This window comes from Schistocerca piceifrons, chromosome 4 (genome assembly GCF_021461385.2).
Source record: "Schistocerca piceifrons isolate TAMUIC-IGC-003096 chromosome 4, iqSchPice1.1, whole genome shotgun sequence".
NCBI lineage: Eukaryota > Metazoa > Arthropoda > Insecta > Orthoptera > Acrididae > Schistocerca > Schistocerca piceifrons.
In genome coordinates, this window is record NC_060141.1 from 25,883,679 (window position 1) to 25,904,879 (window position 21,201).

Sequence of the window (21,201 nt, forward strand, 5' to 3'; positions counted from 1 at the left end):
CAGCAAACCAACAGATAATGTCTGGGAAGGTGGTGAAGGAAGCGGTCTTTGACCTGAGAAGCTAGACTTTGGGGCAATGGAGCGGATGTGTTGTTGTCCGAACAGGCAAAATCTCTTTCACACTGTTCTCTTAGTGGCCTCCCTCTCTCTCAGTTCATCCCCTCAGTCTTCTAATATCCAACTCATGTATTAGCATGTAAAACGCACTGCTGTCCCTGACTACAACAAGATGTACTTTCTGTTGTGTTGTATTCCTATCCCCTTTCCTGGCTTCCTTTAAAGGCAGTTTTCCTTCTAATCCCTTGTTCATCTCTCCTGCTTTACCCACCATATACGTACTATAAGTTGGGTCATAGTGCTGGGGTATTTTAACTGTGTGTTTTGGAGAAGGACAAAAATTAGTAAGCCAAGGTATTGTGTTCTTTCTGCTGCTCACTACTTTCACTGAATGACAGATGGATATCTTTAATCATTCTATTGCTCTTGTTCCACCAAGGATTTTCTAGTATTCTACTGATGCATTTTTTTTCTAATGTACACATTCCCAATCAATGTGTCATTAAAGTCTGCCCATAGATGTAAAATTAGTGTAGGTTTTGACATTTCGCAATAGTAATTTTCTTCTTTTACAGTAGTACATTAGGAGGATGCAAAGGGAACCTCCTGGATTTTCATATGCTAATATCTCACACACTTGTCCTCATCCCCTATTTCCTCCACAGTGTCATCAGCTTCATTCCTGTAAATCAAAATATCCTTCCTGCCTGTTGTTGGTGTACCCCTCTCTGAAGACCAGTTTGATGCAGCTCTTCACTTTTGTCTGTCTTGTGCAAGTTTCATTTCTTCATAAATACACCAACTTGCACCTATTTCAACCTCCTTACTGTACTGTAGCCTTGATTTTGCTTTACAATTTTTGTCCCCCCCCCCCCCTCACACACACACACACACACACACACACACACACACACACACACACACACACACTTCCTTATATTACCAAACTAACTATTCTTTGATGTTTCGCCTCAAGATTTGTCCCATCATGCAAGCCTTCTTTTAGTCAGGTTGTGACATAAATTTATTTTTTCCTAATTCATGTCACTACCTCTTCACTAGTTATTTGATTTACCCATCTAATCTTTGGAATTATTCTGCAGCACCACATTCCAAAAGCTTCTATTCTGATCTTGTCTGATATGCATATTGTCTGCATTTCACTTCATGCAAGGTTACACTCCAGACAAATACCTTCAGAAGGATTTTTAATACTTAAATTTAAATTTGATGTTAACAGATTCCTCTTTTTAGAAATAATTTTCTTGTTGTTGTGAGTATGAATTTTATATCCTCTATTTTGCTGTCCAAATAGCAAAGGTCATATATTACTTTTGGTTTCTAATTTCCCCCAAATCACCTGATTTAATTAAAGTACATTCCATTACTGCTACCCATCCCATTCAACAGGTCTTCCAGGTCCTTTGCCATTTCTGACACATTACAATGCCATCGACAAACCTCAGACCTTTTATTTCTTTAATTTCCTTTCCAAATTTTCCCTTGGTTTCCTGTACTACCTGCTCCATGCACAGGTTGAGTGACATGAGGGTAGGCTACAACATTGTCTACCCCGTTCTCAACTAATGTCTCTTTTTCGTGTCATGTGACTCCTCTCTTTTCTTTCCTGGTATATTTCATAATGAACACTACTTTTCACTGTTGTGAATAATAACATGATCCTTACAACGTACTATCACATCACAGAAACTTTCACATTATTGGTTCCAGAATGGCATGGTTGGCTATTACAGTTCTGCTGACAATAATTAGCAGTGGCAGAACAACATGAGGAGAAATTTTATGCATTCTGACAAAAGGAGAAATAACTGACAAAAATAAAAACTATTAGATAAAAGAAGTTTGAGTGTGGAACACTGATTGGAATTCATAATATCATTGATATGCATTTTTACATACCTTCATTTAGCATTTTGGTGCTACATTTTATACTTTATTTTTTTCCCTTACAAATTTAAAAATAGAAAGTCATTGAAATATAACATCCTTTTATCAGTACTACAGTGAAACCCCACTTTTACACTTGTCAAGGGACTTCAAAAAAATGGTGTAAAACATGGGAAAATGTAAAATGTGGGAAATAATATTTTAAGCTGTGAAAGTTACGTGTAGGATATCCCCTTGCATTTTATGTATGATATATGTACATAACAGGCAACAAAAGACTTGTCAGGGAATTTTGTATTATCTAATAAAGGTTTATTATGTAATAAAAACCGCTAATGTAACTGGAATTGGTAACTGTCTGGGAAGTGGAAACATTTGACTTAATTTCAAATGTCATAATTGATGTTTTTGGAAATCCTGCAGCTGTCATTTGTTATTTAAATAATGAAATACTGCTCTAGTTACGTATTTTTTTATGCTTAGCATGATGCATTTCGAGGATTTTTTCTCATTGTCAAGTGCAAATATGTAAATAAGTATTTTGTATGGTGTTTGAATATGTATTATTCTGCGTCTCTTGCGCTGTACTCGTCTTTTTTGAGGTTATCAGGTACTGTGCCTCATCAGTTATGTAGAAAACCACACACACACACACACACACACACACACACACACGCACACGCACACGCACACTATCACTCTCATTGATTGTTTATGTAACATCACAAAAAATACATACATAAATAAATACTGCACTTGACAACGAGAATAAATTCTCAAAACACGTTTTACTCAGCATGAATACAATACATAACCCGCACTGTGTTCACACTAAAAGCATTTTAGCAACGCAAAGTGAATGACAGTGTCAGCTAGTGCTCCACGTGGCCATATGTCGAAACACGCTCTATATGGTTCGACAAAGGTGTCACGTGGATCAAAACAATCACGAAACTGCATTTGCACAGTAGAGACAGTTTGGAAATGGCTGTGATTGGTCATGATATCTTCATTTGAATGAACCTAGTTACTCCTATCAGCCACCACACCAAGTAGAGCTAGCAGCGGCGGGAGGAACGACACAAATTGTTACAACTTTTACTTGTTTACCCGTTCAAATCCACTGAGTAGAGTGCCCTGGTGTTAAGAAACTTAACCACTTAATATTTGTAAACACTATTGGACGGCCAACACTATGCAAGCACCATATTTTCTCCACAAACATTTTTTCCCACGGGAAAATTATAAATATGTTGATACTAACAAAGAGATAGAGGGGCTGGCCAGTACTTACCTCAGCTCAGTACAGCCGATAGATACACATAAAACAGAACCGAAAATTTACGTTCCTAGCTTTCGGAACAAATGTTCCTTCATCGGGGAGGAGAGAGGGGAAAGAAAGGGAAGAAGGGAAAGGAGATTCAGTTACTCACAACCCTGGGTTGGAAATGGCTGTGATTGGTCATGATATCTTCATTTGAATGAACCTAGTTACTCCTATCAGCCACCACGCCAAGTAGAGCTAGCAGCGGCAGGAGGTATGACACAAATTGTTACTCACAACCCTAGGTTGTGAGTAACTGAATCTCCTTTCCCTTCTTCCCTTTCTTTCCCCTCTCTCCTCCCCGATGAAGGAACATTTGTTCCGAAAGCTAGGAACGTAAATTTTCGGTTCTGTTTTATGTGTATCTATCGGCTATACTGAGCTGAGGTAAGTACTGGCCAGCCCCTCTATCTCTATGTTAGTATTTGTTTCCCATCTTTATATGAGATTTTCCATTAATCATTTAAAGATGTTGATACAAAGTCAGGTGGAAATTAACATTGTGGGCATAGGAAATTTGATGGGACTGATAAAAAAAGTCATAAATGTCAGGAAAAGTTAATTACGGGAACATAAAAGCGGGATTATACTGTATTTGTTATTTTGTCCATCATTTATTCTTGGACTTAAAAAGTGGTTCAAATGGCTCTAAGCATTATGGGACTTAACATCTGAGGTCATCGGTCCCCTAGACTTAGAGCTACTTAGACCTAACTAACCTAAGGACTTCACACACATCCATGCCCAAGGCAAGATTCGAACCTGCGACCGTAGCAGCAGTGCGTTTCCGGACTGAAGCGCCTAGAACTGCTTGGCCACAGCGGCCGGCTTCTTGGACTTAGGGCATCTACAACTGTCAGTACCAGTTTTAGTGAATGACATTCAGTGAAACCAATAACTTTTGTGTCCTTAGATTCTTTCAAACACTCTGTCTAATTAGTTTCCTCTGCCATTCCTGTTCCCTAGTATTGCATACACAAGGTATAAGAGGGCAGTACATTGGTAGAGCTGTCGTTTTTACTCAGATGTTTCATGTGAGAAGGCATCTAACATGATTATGGATGCACAATGGACATTAACAGGTTTTGAATGCGAAATGATAGTTGGAACTAGGCACTTGGAACATTCCATTTCAGAAATAATTAGGGAATTCTATATCCTGAGATCCACAGTGTGAAGAGTGTGTCAGGATGACCAAATTTCAGACGTTACCTCTCACCACGGACAATGCAGTGGCTGATGGCCTTCACTTGATGACCTAGAGCAGCAGTGTTTCCGTAGAGTTGTTACTGCCGACAGACAACCAACACTGCATGAAATAACCACAGAGCTTAATGCGGGACATACAACAAACATATCTGTTAGGACAGTGTGGCAAAAGTTGGTGTTATCGGGGTTTGACAACAGATGCCTGACATGATGCCTTTGCTAACAGCACAATCACCTGCAGTGCCTCTCCTGGGCTCATGATAATACCGTTTGGACCCAAGATGACTGGAGACCTGTGGTCTGGTCAGATGAGCCTGGTCTGGTCAGATGAGCCCCAATTTCAGTTGGTAACAGATGATGGTAGGGTTCGAGTGTGGTGCAAACCTCATGAAGCCATGGACCCAAGTTGCCAACAAGGCATTGTGCAACTTGGTGGTGGCTCTATAATGTTGTGGGCTGTGTTTACATAGAATGAGCTGTGTCCTCTGGTCCAACTGAACTGACCATTGACCGAAAGTGGTTATGTTTGGCTATTTGGAGACCTTTTGCAGCCATTCATGCAGTTGATGATCCCAAACAACAATGGAATTTGTATGGATACAAAATACCATGTCACCTGGCCACAGTTTGCGTTTGGTTTGAAGAACATTCTGGACGATTCGACTGAATGATTTGGCCACCCAGATCACCCCACAAGGGACATAATCAAGAGGTCAGTTTGTGTACAAAATACTGCACCAGCAACACTTTCGCAATCGTTGATGGCTGTAGAGTTAGCATCGCTCAGTATTTCTGCAGGGAACTTCCGACGACTTGTTGAGTCCATGCCACGTTGAGTTGCTGAACTACACCGGGCAAAACGAGATCCAACACGATATTAGGAGGTATCCCATGACTTTTCTCAACTCAGTGTACATGTACTATTCTAAAGGCATTGACTGCAAATGTTCATTAAAAATTACTAGCATTTCGTCACTTGTGAGGTATTCTTATAGTGTGTCATCTCTCTGTTTTACAGGTGAGTTTTCTGAGTAATAATCAGGCACAGTTTAGCTGTTCCCCTGATTGGTCAGGCACTGTCAGATTTGTAGGTCCAATTAATGTAAACTTTGCATTATACCCAAATCAGTAATTTTTCTGGTGTCAGTGGTGTTTTATTCTAAGGACCACATGGAAAATAGATACAGTGGATAAACAGTGGAATTAAGTTCATTTTAAGTTTAAATAACTGCATGTTAAAATGTTTCAGTAAGGTACCTTTTCACACTTATTTCCTTTACATGCATAACTGTGTTGCACTTCAAAATACAGCATGTCATCTGAAACTGGCGCATAATGTTATTCTGATTTTACTGTTGATCTTAAATAACTTTTATATTACAAAATAGTTAATGTGCAGTGGGCACAAAAATATGGAAACACCAAAAACACAACACATTACCATGTCGTCATTCAAAACAGTTTCCAGTTGTCTCAGAATGGATAAATACAGGTCCTGCATGGTTTTCAAGGAAATCTTAGACCTTTCTTCCTGCAAAACAGTGGCACGTTCAGGTAATAATGATGGATATAGAAAGTGATCAGACACCATTATCTGCAAAACAGACTACAAAGGCTCAACGATAATGAGATCTGGTTACTGCAGTGGCCCAGGTAGATGTGACAGTTCATCCTTGTGCTAACGGAACCGGTTCTGGACAATGGTGTGCTGTCTAAGCATGGGCTCATCATCTTGGAGTACAGCATGACCTTTTGGGAGCAAACATTGTGCCATGGGATGGACCTGATCAGCCAAAACAGCTACATAATCCTTGGCAGTAATGTGCTGTTGCAGAGTAATCATGGGACCCCTGTAACACCATGATATGGGTGCTCAAATCATCACTGAACCCCACCATGTTTCACTCTTGGGACATAAACATGACCCAAAGCTGGAAACAAGGCTCATCCAGTCAAATTACTTTCTTCCATTGCTCCGGAGTGTAGATGTTGTGGCTCTGGCATCACGTTCTCCTGTTACTGATGAGTAGTTTTGAAATTCAAGCTTGCCCTGCAGTACCCTGTTCATGGAGCTCCCTTCATGTTGTTTTGGTGCTAACAGGGCTCGTGAGAGCAACATTGAGTTCTGCAGTGATTTTTACAGCTGTCCTCCTCTTAGTTTTCGTTACAGTTCTTGCAAAGTGTTAAGGATATTGCGCAATTGCTATTCGTGGTCAAATACAACAGCAGAACTATCCAGCTTGGCTAGCATCTGCATTTATGTTCAAGCAGATGTTTCACAGTATTCCTGTTTTCTCGTTCAACCCATGCACTATAGTGATGGGATGTTGAGGTGGGCCATATGAGTGTGTAAACATGTTACTCACATGGTGGCCTTGATATACTTTGTGACTTCATCGTGTGAAAACATTACTAATGAGCATGCTGTTAGTGTGTGCTGCCATCATTGTTTACCCAGTGGTAACTTATTTGCAAATAAGAGAGTAACATGTTAGGCTGAAACGATAAAGTCAGTAAACTGTACTTAACATGTGACATGTCTCTACCGTACTGTATTAGTATTTATGGTACATTTGATTAAATTTCGCACTGTGAACCCCATTTAAGCAGTTGGTTTAAGGTGCCACTTAATCCATTTATCTATTCAGATCCTGCCACAAGAGGTGCTACTAAAACCAATGAACATGGTGCAGCAGTTTTTGACACCATTAACAACTGAAGAAATAAATCAGCCAGATAATTTTAAGGAGAGGTAAGTACAATAATAATTGTATTGATTAAATTATGTTAGTCTCCAAGAGGGAGGACAACTTCTATGTACCAGAGAGTGAAGTAGCATAGTTTACAGAAGAATACTTAGTGAAACAAACACATTTTCCTGCATCACTTAAAGATATGTGCCATTGTTTGTGCTTATTGCAAAATTATTGAAGAACTATCCCTATCAATTTGACTACGTTTGTAGCTGTTACCTATTTCAGTTTTTACTAATTGTTCATTTATAATGTAAGAAAATGAAGGTTTCCATGGAAAATCTATTATCTCTTGTATAAATAATACCCCTAATTTGTAGATTATTCTTTTAATTTCATTTTCGTTCCTTTCCATGGTGATTTACATGTGCCACCTATTGTTTAACTGCTTAGAAAGTGCTACTCCATTACTTAACCCTTTTATTTCCAACAATATGAAAAATAATATAAATTTAAAATTTTTCACATACCTAACCTTTATTATTATAGTGAGCAATGAAGACAAGAAGAAATTGACAACAAGTAAGCAATCAATTAATTGTTTTAGGGAGGTGGTGACTCTTTGGAATATAAATGTAATTTTTTCACAAAATTAATCTTTCTGACATTAGTAAGCAAAGAATATAAGATGAAATTGGCAAAAGGTAAACAATCAGTTGTTTTAAGGAGGTTGTTTCACTTTAGAACAACTGGGACTGTTGTATTTGAAAGCAAATTTGCATTTTTCATAGACAAAAGCCCGCATTTCAAAACTTCCATGAACCCATAACACCTAAAACAAATTATAGTCCTCAATAACAAGCAAAAGTGGGTCTAAAAATTAATAAATTTCATGTCAGCTAAATACTGTTCCAGTGGTTTCATTTTCATTATACTCATAAAAGCAGTAGTAGAAACTCAAACTGATGTTACAATAACTTAGATATGGTTACTTTCACTGTCAGTGATCTCTTCAACTTGGCCTCTATAAAAATAATCTCATGTCAAAGTTGCCTACAATCACGTAGCACAATCTCTGCGCCAACTGTTGGTCTGAATGGTATAAGTGACTGTTACAATGCATAACATTTGTAGAGGTACCTCAGTGTACCACTAGAAGTCTCTGTCATGCAGTAGCATCAGTGGTTTCATGCAAAAGGCACTGATATTTAAAAAGAAAGAAAAAAAAAGGTGGTTTCAAGCAGGAACCAATGGGGCTCAAAGTGTTAATGCAAAATTCCATTATTTTGTTCCTTCCATGTAGCTGCAGTTTATTGCACACTCATTCTTTATCAACATGTGTCAATGTAATAGCAACAATCATATTCATTGCAGAGTGTACTGAAGTGGTTCGAGGATGAATGACCATTTCTGTACAGAGTTATTTCAGGGCAGTGTGGCAAGGTCATGGTAACAGTCCATTGGTAGCTTTAGGAGGCAACATCATATGTCAAAACAACTTTCAGAGTAAAATTCAGTCATCAGTTGAAATATATTTTTATTTCACTTTATCAGTTTCTGTGAATTAATCTTATCATCTTCAGAAGCCTACAAAATTACATTTATGTAAAGTATAAGAAGTATATTATAGAAATTTACTTAGTATTGGTTTAGCAGACATCAGTATCTTCTTCATAGAGGCAGAATGCCATGATGTTTCCAAAACTGTACATAGTGTATGTGATTATTGTAAATACAGATTGACAGTTTACATTAACTGTGCACTGAGGACATTTCCTGTTGCACCCCATATTAGCTTTCTTCCCATTTCGTTCACATATGGGACATAAGGCTGCTTAAAAGCCCCTCTGCACACTGTAATTACTATAGTCTTGCCCCTGTGGGTCAATTGCCAACACTTTGACATCCAGTGGAAATAAGAGAGAGAACTGTCTCAGTTTGATGAGGCCAAGTAAGGTGGCAGTTAGTAAGTCACTGGGCATATTAAGGAGAAGTAGGTTTCAGATCCACATTTAGAACTTGTTGTTTAGGCTTTATGATTTACCAAAGTGGCCTATTTCTTTCCTCAATCCTTTCCAACTTGACCATGATGCCAATGATAAGCAGTAACCTACCTTCATTCAGAGTTAGAAGTATACAAGAAGAAATTTTTACATAATAGGATTCTAGAATTTGCAACGTGCATGCGCTAAAAAATGATGCACATAGAAACTCGATAGAATTGGAAAATAACAGCCAACCAGTTGCACAATTAAAGACAATATGTTCATATCCATTCATGAAGAAGATGGACTTATACTTGTTGTAACCATGGTAAAGGGTTAATAAATCTTTATTTTTGCAACTGCTTGGTTGTTATTTTCCAATTGTCTCAAGTTTAATCAGATTCTATTGCAATTTTTACAGCAGTTGATGGTCTAATAGTGCTTAGTTCCTTTATTTCTTAGCTTTCATGACTTGTGTTTCAGAGCTGGCCTGATGTTCCAAATCATCAGAAAAATGCAGTATGATGTTTATCCTCCCACACAGTCAAAAGTTAAGGGAATAACCCTGTCACACAGGTAAGAAAGATTTGATGTCAAAGAAGAGTTGTGTTTGTTTCTTTAAGGTATCGTAGCAAATAGAATGTTCCATCAGTGTACAGGCTGTAGCTGAGCCATGATTATTTCTTCCTTTTGATATTTCAGCTGAAACCTCTCTAGCCATTGACTGACTTCCTACTGCAAGTTCATGCTGTTTATTACTTGTGATACCGAGAACATATGGCTCACAGATATACTGCGAAATTCAAGTTACATAATCAATATGTCATCTGTGACAGATGTACCTTTAACTTCGTAGTACACCTTTGAGTCATGGGGTCATTGTTTCACAAAATATAAGGATGTATGTTTTTATGCTCAGAAGTTACTTTCCCTGACAGTGGTTAGGTTTTCAACAGAAATATTGGGGAAAGAAAGATTCGTATTTTGTCTGCATACCCATAAACTGAAAAAAGAACATTGCTGTGTATTCATGACATTAATATTTGTGGAACACAGTGTTCTACACCTAATTTTTTCATTGTGTTGCATGTGTTAGTGAGATCTCTTTATGGTCACTAATTAGATAGTTCTAAATCATTGGAAACCCGTATTATTGTTTTGCCATCAGCAGTTGTCAGTAAGAGTGCCCTCCAGGATGAACCGTGAACCTGAAAAGTTATAGCACTAAATTTTTGCAACATAAAATTACTGACATCAGGCAGTACATCTGAAATTTTATGCAACAGTCTGTATGCTGAGAAAGTTTTAAATTTCATGTCTGGATTTTTGATAACATGTGACTCCATTTGCATGAAATGACTTAGGAAAAAACACAGAAAACCATAGAAAACCTAAATCAGGATGGCTGGACAGAGCAAGCTCCATGCTAACTGCACCTAATGTGAGCAGCAATGCAGTGGTGAGGATGAGGAGGTGGCAGGGGGTGGGTAGAGGGAAGGATAGCAGAGTGGGGGGGAGGGGGCGGTATAGTTCTACTTGTGGGAAGGTTCAGGGGTGCAGTGGGGACAGGTAGGGTTGCTAGTGCAGTTGGAAGGTTTATTAGAAAAAGACTAGTGAGTGTGTTGAAGAAATAGAAGACTATATTGTGCTGGACTGGAAACAGGAAAAGAGATGGGTAAATGGAATGCAGGGACTGGTTAACATAGAGGCCCAGGGGTTACAGGAACATAGGATATACAGCAGGAAGAGTCCCCATCTGCACAATTCAGAAAAGCGTGTGGTAGGAAGGATCCAGATGGTGCAGGTTGTGAAGCGGTCATGCACAATTCAGAAAAGCATGTGGTAGGAAGGATCCAGATGGTGCAGGTTGTGAAGCGGTCAGTGAAGTGAAGCACGTTGTTTGGGCAGCATGTTCAGCAACTGGGGTTCAGCTGTCTCTTGGTTAAAGTTTGACAGTGGCCATTCATGCGAACAGACAGCTTTTTAGTCATCAAGACCACATAGAAAGCAGCACAGTCGTTGTAGCATAGTTCATAGATCATACAACAGCTTTCACTGGTACACTTGCCTTTGATGGTATAGGAGAAACCTGTAACAAGACTGGAGTAGTTGATGGTGGGAGGATGAGTGGAACAAGTCTTGCATCTAGATGTTTTGCAGGGGTATGAGCCATAAGGCAAGAGGTTGGGAGCAGGGACGGAGTAGTGATGCACAAGATATTGCGTAAGCTACCAGTGTGGGATGAGTGGGAAGGATAGTGGGTAGCATATTCCTGTTTACAGGGCACTACAAGAATTAGTCGAAACCCTGGTGGAGAATATGATTCAGTTGCTCGAGTCCTGTGTGGTACTGAACCATGAGGGGAATGCTCCTTTGTGGCCGAACCTGGGGTATGTGGGATGTGGTAGGTGACTGGAGAGACAAGGCATGGGTGATCTATGCCTGTATGAGGTTGGGAGGGTGATTTACCCTAGGCATATTTGGAGATGGGCTGTTCATCACTGCAGGTCCAACAGCCATGAATGGCAAGGCTGCATGGAAGGGATTCTTGGTATGGAATGGGTGGCAGCTGTCGAAGTGGAGGTATTGCCGTGTTCCAGTTAGGTTTGATACAAATGCAGGTAATGATGTATCCATCCTTGAGGTGGAGGTCAACATCAAGGAAGGTGGCTTGTTGGGTTGTAGAGGACCAGATAAAGTTAATCGGGAAGGAGGAAGTCTTGGAGGAATCTACATAGAGTGTCCTTGTCATCAGTCCAGATCACAAAGATGCCATCAATAAATATAAACCAGGTGAAAGGTTTCAGACTCAGAGTTGCTGGGAAGGATTCCTCTAGATGGCCCATGAATAGGTTGGCATAGTATGGTGCCCTGCGGGGTGCCCATTATTGTACCATAGATTTGTTTGTAGGTGATTTCTTCGAAGGAGAAGCACTTATGCATGAGGATGTAGTGACCAGGAAGGAGGTTGTAGATTTGGAGTCAGCTGGTCATTTGGGAAGATAGTTTTCAATAGCAGTAAGACCATCAGAAGCGACGAGCAGGGTGCCATGTGATAAAGGAACAGAAACTGTTGAGAGTCAGTGGAGGAAATGGTTTATGTCTTTTACATAGGTGGGAAGGCTATGGTAATAGGCTGAAGATGTTGGTCGACAAGAGGAAAGATTCTTTCAGTGTGGCACAATAACAGGCCACAGTGGAGAGCCCTGGATGGTTGGGTTTATGTACTTAAGTATGCATGTAGAAGGGAGGAGTGCATTGGGCACTAGGGGGGAGTGTGGTGGTGGTGGGGGGGGGGGGGGGGGGGGAAGAGAGAGAGAGAGAAACTCCAGGGGAGAGGTTCTGGGCTGGGCCTAAGGATTTAAGAAAGGATGGAGATCCTATTGGATTTCTGGAATGGTGTCAATGCTGTAGAGTTTGTAGGTGGACAAATCTGACAACAAACTGAGTCCCTCGTCCTTGTAATCCCTGTGGTTCGAAATTATAGTGGCGGAGCCTTTGTCAGCAGGATGGTCTATAAGGTCGGAATCAGTTTTTGGGTGGTGGATTGCATTTCTTTGTACATATATAAAGTTGAATTCCATGTGGAGGGATTTGTTGAATGATGGTGAGGCTAGGTTTTGAGGTTAAGATATTCTGGAATGTTAACAGGGGCTGATTTGTGGTAGGCCACTGTTGGATGGAGGAGTGAACTGAGTCATGCAGGTTTCAGTTTTTGTTTTCGGTTGTGTCTGATTGCTTGGTGCTGAAAAAGTATTTCCATTGTAGGGACCGGAAGAAGGCCTTACACAAATTCAGCATGATGCCACCTCCCTCTACACTAACATTGACAATGCCCATAGCATCGAACACAACCGTTCGCCAACACCTGACTGACTCCAAATCTACAACATCCTTCCTAGTCACCATGACCAACTATATGCTCACCCACAATTACTTCTCCTACAAAGAACTCACTTACAAAAGAAATCCATGGTACAGCATTGTGCACCCGCATCGCACCATCCTATGTTACCTTTCTGGGGGCTATCTAGAGGGATCTTTCCTAACCATGCAGAATCCCAAACCTCTCACCTGGTTCACATTCATTGATGACTTCTTTGTGCTCTGGACCAAGGGTGAGGACACCCTATCCACATTCCTTCAGAACCTCAAGACCTTCTCCCCCATTTGCTCCACATGGTCCTCCTGAGCCAGCACACGACCTTCTTCGGTGTTACCTCTACCTCAAGGATGGCTACATCAGTACCTCCAGACCTAATAATCACAAGCAGTACCTTCACTTCGATAGCTGCCACCCATTCCATACTAGGAAGTCCCTTCTCTACAGCCTAGCCACAGGTTCCTGTTGGATCTGCAGGGATGAGCAGTCCATCTCCAAATATACCAAGGGTCTTACTGAGGCCTTCACAGTCCGAATTACTGTCCCAACCTTGTACAGCAACAAATCTCACACACATTGTCTCTTGAGTTACCTTCCACCTCCCACATACCCACCATCCAGCCACAAAGGAGCATTCCCTCATGACTTGGTATCACCCAGGACTGGAGCAACTAAATCACTTTTTCCGCCAGAGTTTCGACTACCTCTCATTGTGCCCTGAAATGAGGAATATCCTACCCGCCATCCTTCCCACCCCTCCCACAGTGTTATTCCCCCCGACAACCAAACCTAATCAATATCCTTGTCCACCAGTACTCCATCTCTGCTCCCAACCCCTAGCCTCCTGGCTCATACCCCTGTAATACACCTAGAAGCAAGTTTTGTTCCACACATCCTCCCACCACCACCTAATCCAGTCTGTTCACAGGTATCTCCTATCCCATCAAAGGCAGGGCTACTTGTGAAAGCTGTCATGTGATCTACAAACTGTGCTGCAACCACTGTGCTGGTTTCTGTGTGGGCATGATGACTAACAAGGTGTCTGTTTGCATGAACAGCCACCAAAAAGCTGTGGACAAGAGGCAACTAAATCTCACAGTTGCTGAACATGCTACCTGACACAGTGTGCTTCATATTAATGACTGCTTCATAGCGTGCACAGTAGGGATCCTTCCTACCATGCCAACGAGTGTTTCTGAATTGTGCAGATGGGAACTCTCTCACAAAATATTCTCTGTTCCTGTAACCTCCCAGCCTCAATCTTTGCTAGTCTGTCCTCCACTTACCTATCCCTTTCCCTGATCCCACTCCAGTACAACACATCCACTAGTCCTTTTCTTCTTTTCTACTTCTCTTCTCTTCCACTACTCCCCTCCCCAGTTCTTCCGACTGCTTGCAGCAACCATACCATGTGCTCATCGCATCCATGCACACTTCCACAAGTAGTACAGCACCTTCCCCTAACTTCCCTGCTACCTCCCATTTCCCTACCTTATTTCTGCTCCTTACCGGTATGAGATTGCTCTTCCCATCAGGTGCAGTTACAACTCAGGTCTGGTCACAGTGCACAGTGACAGTGGTCATGCATGTGTGTTTTGCTTATGTGAATGTGAGTCTGTTCTCTACTTCAGTAGAAGGCCTTCTGGCTGATAGCTAAAATGTATAGCAGTCTTTTCATTATGTTTGTCTGCAACTTATTATCTCCCCTTAAGGTGAAAAGTAATCTATTATTTTCATAATATTGTTATCTTTCCTCTTGTAGGTGTTTTTACCCATGAAATACCACAGGCACTAATGTCAGAGCCACATTTGCTCAAAACGCACCTTAGTCTAATCTTATTTCTTTCTATTGGTCCAGTTTTTCAAGTCATTTCCACTAGGTGTATATACCTCATATGGTTCTGTGTTAACAGTGCCATGCTTCAAAATCATTCAAAATCACCCAACCCCCAAGCCCCCCCCCCCCCCCCCCCCCTGACCCAAGGTCAGCTTTGCTTACATGGTTTGCCAGGTGGACGAAAGAAAATACACAAAACGAGATTCATGATCATACAGTCAATTTCATTACCTTCATGACCACTAGACACCCTGCTAGTAGTGCAGCCTCATCTCCCATTATCAAATTCACAATCCCTTGATGCCCCAGGATGTTTCTCATCAGTCGTTCCATTCTTTTAGCAAAGCTGTGCCATAAATTTACTTCGTAGTATTTCAGCTCCAGCTGTCCCATGTGACACATCTCAGCGGCAGCAAATTACGCATTTAGCTTCTCTTGTGTTTTCTCAGTAGTATATCTTGCTTAAATTTTATGCATGTTTTTGTAGTTAAGAAGTTTAATCTCCTATTTTTGTAAGTGTGTATTCAGGTAGTCAGTAACACAGTAGTTGCTCATTTGTTTGTTTTGAAGACAAGTGACCATTCAATTCAGCCAAGTTAGCCACTCAATCCAGACCCAGTTCTCGCCTGGGACATGTCTCCAGGGCAGCAAGTTACATGTTTAACTTTTCTTGTGTTTTCTTAGTAGTGTGTAGTGCTTAAATTTCGTGCCCATTTTTGTATTTAAGAGGCTTAACCTTGCACAAGTGTAAATTCAGGTAGTCTGTAGCTTATTTCTTCTGAACAGCCAGCAACACAGTTCATTAAGGTATCACAGACTACTGGTGACACCTCAGGAGGTTAACAAGTTGCATTTCTATGTGTCTGTCAGCTTTTATAGTTTACTTATTCAGTTAATCTTCCTAGGATGGGTAGGATGTGTGTGTGCTGTGTATGGGCGCAGAAGGAGCTGGCTGCAGTTTGCAAACAGTTGAATGTGGTTTTGGCTATGGTTGGCCATCTTTAGGCTGCCGCCTCGGAGTGTAGTGTGGCAGAGAATCTGGCAGATCACATGGGACACCTCAGGTGTTGCTTGTTTCACCCACAGGCTGTGCTACTGAGGCATCTTCTAGTATACCCGACATAGTGGATGCACCCTCACAGCAAGGTGAGTGGTGGGACAAGATGCATTTGTATTGCTGCAAGCAAAGGGCCAATGTAGAGGCTGGGCATCTGGCCTCACCTATTCATCCTGTTTCTTAGGGTCAGAGGAAGCAAATATGGGCAGGGGCTTGATAGTTACTGGGAGCTACAACATTAGACATGTTATGGAGCCCCTTAGGGAGACAGTGTTCAGGGCAGGAAAGAAAGCCAATGTATCCTCGGTATGTCTGCCGGGGAGCCCTCATCTGAGATGTGGAGGCGGCCTTGCCTGCAGCTATCTAGTGTGCAGGGTGCAGTTGTCTGCAAGCTGTGGTTCACATTGGCATCAGTGATGCCTGTCACTTGGGTTCTAAAGCTATCCTCAGTTCATACAGGCAGCCGGCGAACATGGTGAAAGCCCTGCCCTTGTGCCAAGGGTGCAGTTTGCAATATTGTTCCCAGAGTGTATTGTGGTCCCTTTTTTTTTTAGCTGAGTGGAGGGCCTCAACCAAAGGGTTTGTCGAATCTGTGATAGTGTTGGCTGTAGGTTTGTAGACCTGCATTATCAGGTGGGGAATTGTTGCACTCCTCTTGATGGGTCAGGGGTACACTACACAAAGAAAACAGGTACTCTGTTGGCAGAGTACTTATGGCGTACACATGAGGGTTTTAAGAATAGGTGGTAATTTGAGATACTGTAGTGGACACTCATCAGTCAGTATACTTATAGGGACATCAGACCCCTTTTAGATTAGAGTCACTTTAACTGTCAAAATTTTGTAAGTAAATTGTCTAAGTATTCGTAACAAAGTTCCCAAAGTTACTGCCCTCCAGGAGAGTTCTCATACTCAGATTATTGTTGGGACCAAGAGCTGGTTAAAATGTGAAGAGGAATGCCCTGAGATATTTAGTGAGTCATGGAACATGTATCGGAAAGACAGATTAGATGCCGTAGGAGGGAGAGTGTTCATTGCAGTTGAGAAAAATAATGTCTTTATTGAGGTTGACATTGAGTGTGACAGTCAAGTTATCTGGTCACATACAACTGGTCTACATGGAACCATGTTCATTGTTGAATGTTTTAACTGGCCACCTGATTCCACTGTGACAGTTCTAGAGTTATTCAAAGAAAGGTTATGATCAGTAGTGCGTAAAGATGCAGATCATGGAAGGAATACTAGTTGGAGGCAACTTTCACCTACCGAGTACAGACTGTGATACATATAGATTCATTGCAGGGTGTGCAGACAGTCTTGCAAAGTACTTTAGAACATGTTTTCCAAAAAACTATCTAGTTTGGCAGCCTATACTCAATGGAAATATCTTAGGCCTTGTAGCTACAAACAGGCCGGACTTTATCAATGGCGTTGGATTAGTGATCATTATATCTTCATAGCAACTATTCTTACAAAAGTTAAAAATCACTAAAAAAGGCAAAGAGAGTGTTTCTGCTAGAAAGAGCAGGTAAGCAGTTGTTAACATGTCACTTAGACAACGAGTTGGAATCATTTAGTTCCAGTGTGTTAGACATACAAGAATTGTGAGCAAAGTTTAAACAGATTGTAAATCGTGCTTCAGACATGTGTGCGTGCAAAGTGTACAGCCAACACAATTATCATACCTTAGTAAAAGATCTGACCTATAATCTGAGAAAATTCTGATACCAAGTGAAATCATTAAGTGGGTCTAAGGCTTCCATCAATTCACTCATTGAACAGACTGTTGTGACAGCTGAAAACAGCAAAATGAAAACTGAAGTTTTAAATTCCGTGTTTAAGAAATCATTCACGCAGGAGAATCATGCAAACATGCCATTGTTTGACTGTTGCACAGAGTCCAAAATGCATAACATAGTAATAAGCATCCCTGGTGTAGAGAAACAACTGAAAGAGATGAAAACAAATAAGTCGCCAGGTCCAGGTGGAATCTCAGTTCAATTTCGCAAAGAGTACTCTACAGTGTTGTCCCCTTATTTAGCTCGCATTTACCGTGAATATCTCTCCCTGCACAGAGTCCCAAACAACCGGAAACACAGTTGACTCCCGTGTATAAGGAGGGTAAAAATCACACACACAAAATCATATAACAGTATCCTTAATATTGGTTTGCTGCAGAATTTTAGAACATATTCTGAGTTCGAATATAATAAATTTCCTACAGACTGAAGAGCTTAGGTCCATGAATCAGCATGGTTTTAGAAAGCATTGCTTGTGTGAAACTTATTTTATCCTTTTCTCACATGATATACTGTGAAGGGCAACAGGCAGCTTCCATATTTTTATATTTCTGAAAAGCCTTTGACATAGTACGCCGCTGCAGACTGTTCATGAAGGCACAGGCATATGGAATAAGTTCGGCTCGAAGACTTCTTAAGAAATAGGACCCAGTACTTTGCCCTTGATGGTCAGTGTTCATCAGAGACAAGGGTATCATCAAGAGTGCCCCAGGGAAGTGTGATAGGATTGCTATTATTTTCTATATACATAAATGACCTGGGGGACAGGGTGGGCAGCAATCTAAGTTGTTTGCTGATGTTGCTGGAGTGTACAGGAAGGTGTTGAAGATGAGTGACTATAGCACGATATAATATGACTTAGACAAAATTTCTAGTTGGTGTGATGAATGGCAGTTGGCTGTAAATGTAGAAAAATGTAAGTTAATGCAGATGAGAGGGGAAAACAAATCCATAATGTTCAGTTACAGTATTAATAGTGTCCTGCTTGATGCAGTCACATTGTTTAAATATCTGGGCATAATGTTGCAAAGCGACATGAAATGGAACAAGCATTTGAGGGTTGTGGTAAGAAAGCCAAATGGTTGACTTTGATTTATTGGGAAAATTTTAGGAAAGTGTGGTTTATCTGTAAATGGAACAGCATATAAGACACTAGTCCGACCTATTCTTGAGTATTGCTCGAGTGTTTGGGATATGCACCAGGTCAGATTAAAGAAAGACATTGAAGTCATTCAGAGATTTGTTACTAGTAGGTTCAAACATGCAGGTGTTTCAGAGATGCCTCGGGAACTCCAATAGGAATCCCTGGAGGGAAGATGGCTTCTTTTTGAGGAACAGATTGAGACAATTTAAAGAACTGGCATTTGAAGCTGAATGCACAATGATCCTAATGCCACTAACATACACTTCATGTAAGAATCATGAAGGTTAGTTCTGAGAAATTAGGGCTCATATGGAGGTACATAGACAGTCGTTTTTCTCTCATTCTGTCAGTGAGTGGAACAGGAAAGGAAGCAGATAGTAATGGTACCTTCCACAACACACTGTATGGTGGCTTGCAGAGTATGTATGTACTTGTAGATGTAGGCGTAGAATATTGTATTGGTAAATGCTTATTATGAATTGACATTGAATAATAAAGAAATAAATTTTTAAAAACGTGTAGTCACTAAATCCACATTCTTTGCTGAGAAAGATACAATTATGATATTCTTTCAGTTTATCCTGGGTATATTTTTAGCAGTCAGAGATAATTTTTAATACCATCATAAACCCAGGTTTCATTTTGTTAAATGTATGCATAGCTAGCATTTCTTCCCTACAGCAACCTGTGCTCTGTGTGACATTCACACTCAAGAGCAACTGAATAACAGTTAGGTACTGTATTGGAAAATGAAATAGTTTGGTGTATCACATGATTAGGATGCTGTCAGGAGTTACACTGGCCATCTGCATGACAGTCGAGCACCAAACACACAAAATACATATCATATTTGATCAAGGTCATATCATCATTACCTGACTCTCATGACACTCCCATCATCTATGTTGCCCATTCACCGAGCTTTGCATGTGCCAGTGTACTAAGGGTACACCACAAGAACTTAATTCAGGGAAAACTGCCGCCACAAGTGCCAGTCCCCTTCGGTGGCGTTGTATTGAATGCAGGAGCGTCCATTGATTTACCGCAGTCTGTAACTGAAGATAGGCAGGCCACGTTTCATTAAATCACTTGCCACTTATTGCTTGGCAACAACTAGTGAGCAGCCACATCATCTAAAACCACCACCTCACTAAGTGGTACAGAAGGTAAAGCCACACTTGCGTACTATTCACCATCGCAGACCATGGTGATCAGTGTGAGCATGGTAACAATAGCATTGGATGCTCAAAGCAAGGATCAGCCTGCATCCATTTCGTCCCTACACCAATCTGTGCTCTCATTACGATAATATATCATTCTGTCCTTTAAAGACTGTGTCAGAATTATTTCAAGACTATTCCATATACATGAAAGCCCTTTTGTGTTCTCACAGGTCACCCGAGTTCAATTCTGTTTGAGCATATCTGTAGTGGACCTGAAGTAAATATGCATGCCTGGGACCCACCCCCAACCAATCTTCATATGTTGTGGGCAGTGGTTGAGAATTCATGCTTCTGCTTGGTTTCCCAACATATAGCATTTCTTGTGGAGACTAGGTCATCAGGTTGAAAAGGGGTGTCACTACTTCAGTTTCTCCTGACAAGGGAACCTCCCCATCGCACCCCCCTGAGATTTGGTTATAAGTTGGCACAGTGGATCGGCCTTGAAAAACTGAACACAGATCAATTGAGAAAACCGGAAGAAGTTGTGTGGAACTATGAAAAAAATAAGCACAATATACAAACTGAGTAGTCCATGCACAAGATAGGTAACATCAAGGATAATCTGAGGTCAGGAGCGCCGTGGTCCCGTGGTTAGCGTGAGCAGCTGCGGAGCTAGAGGTCCTTGGTTCAAGTCTTTCCTCAAGTGAAAAGTTTACTTTCTTTATTTTTGCAAAGTTATGATCTGTCCGTTCGTTCATTGACGTCTCTGTTCACTGTAATTGTGTTTTGCGACCGCACCGCAAAACCGTGCGATTAGTAGACGAAAGGATGTGCCTCTCCAGTGGGAACCGAAAACATATTGTCCACGAAATACATCTCACGTATTTAATGCACCCTCGTCCAAAGTAGCTAACAGTCAACTGCCAGCCAGGGAGCCTCGTTAGCAGGAATACTCTCTCTTCCGTACGCTGTAGTGGACTGATGTCGTGTGTTTCGATGTTTGTTTAGGTGTAGCGTCCCCATACTACGGCGCAGTTATCTCGCATCGGACGGACGGGCAGACAGGTAATAATTGTCTGAAAATAAAAAATTAATTTTTTCCACTCGAGGGAAGACTTGAGCCAAGGACCTCTCGTTCCGCA

At 41.0% G+C, this 21,201-nt stretch overlaps 1 protein-coding gene across 1 annotated transcript in view; it reads left to right on the forward strand.

The window, feature by feature from the left end:
• The window catches only part of LOC124794817 (mediator of RNA polymerase II transcription subunit 24), a 149,414-nt gene that overhangs the window by 86,912 nt on the left and 41,301 nt on the right, over nt 1–21,201 (forward strand). The window contains exons 13-14 of the mRNA XM_047258476.1: nt 7,147–7,250; nt 9,660–9,752. Of these exons, the coding sequence (XP_047114432.1) occupies nt 7,147–7,250; nt 9,660–9,752 (197 nt within the window). The remainder of the gene's footprint in view (nt 1–7,146; nt 7,251–9,659; nt 9,753–21,201) is intronic.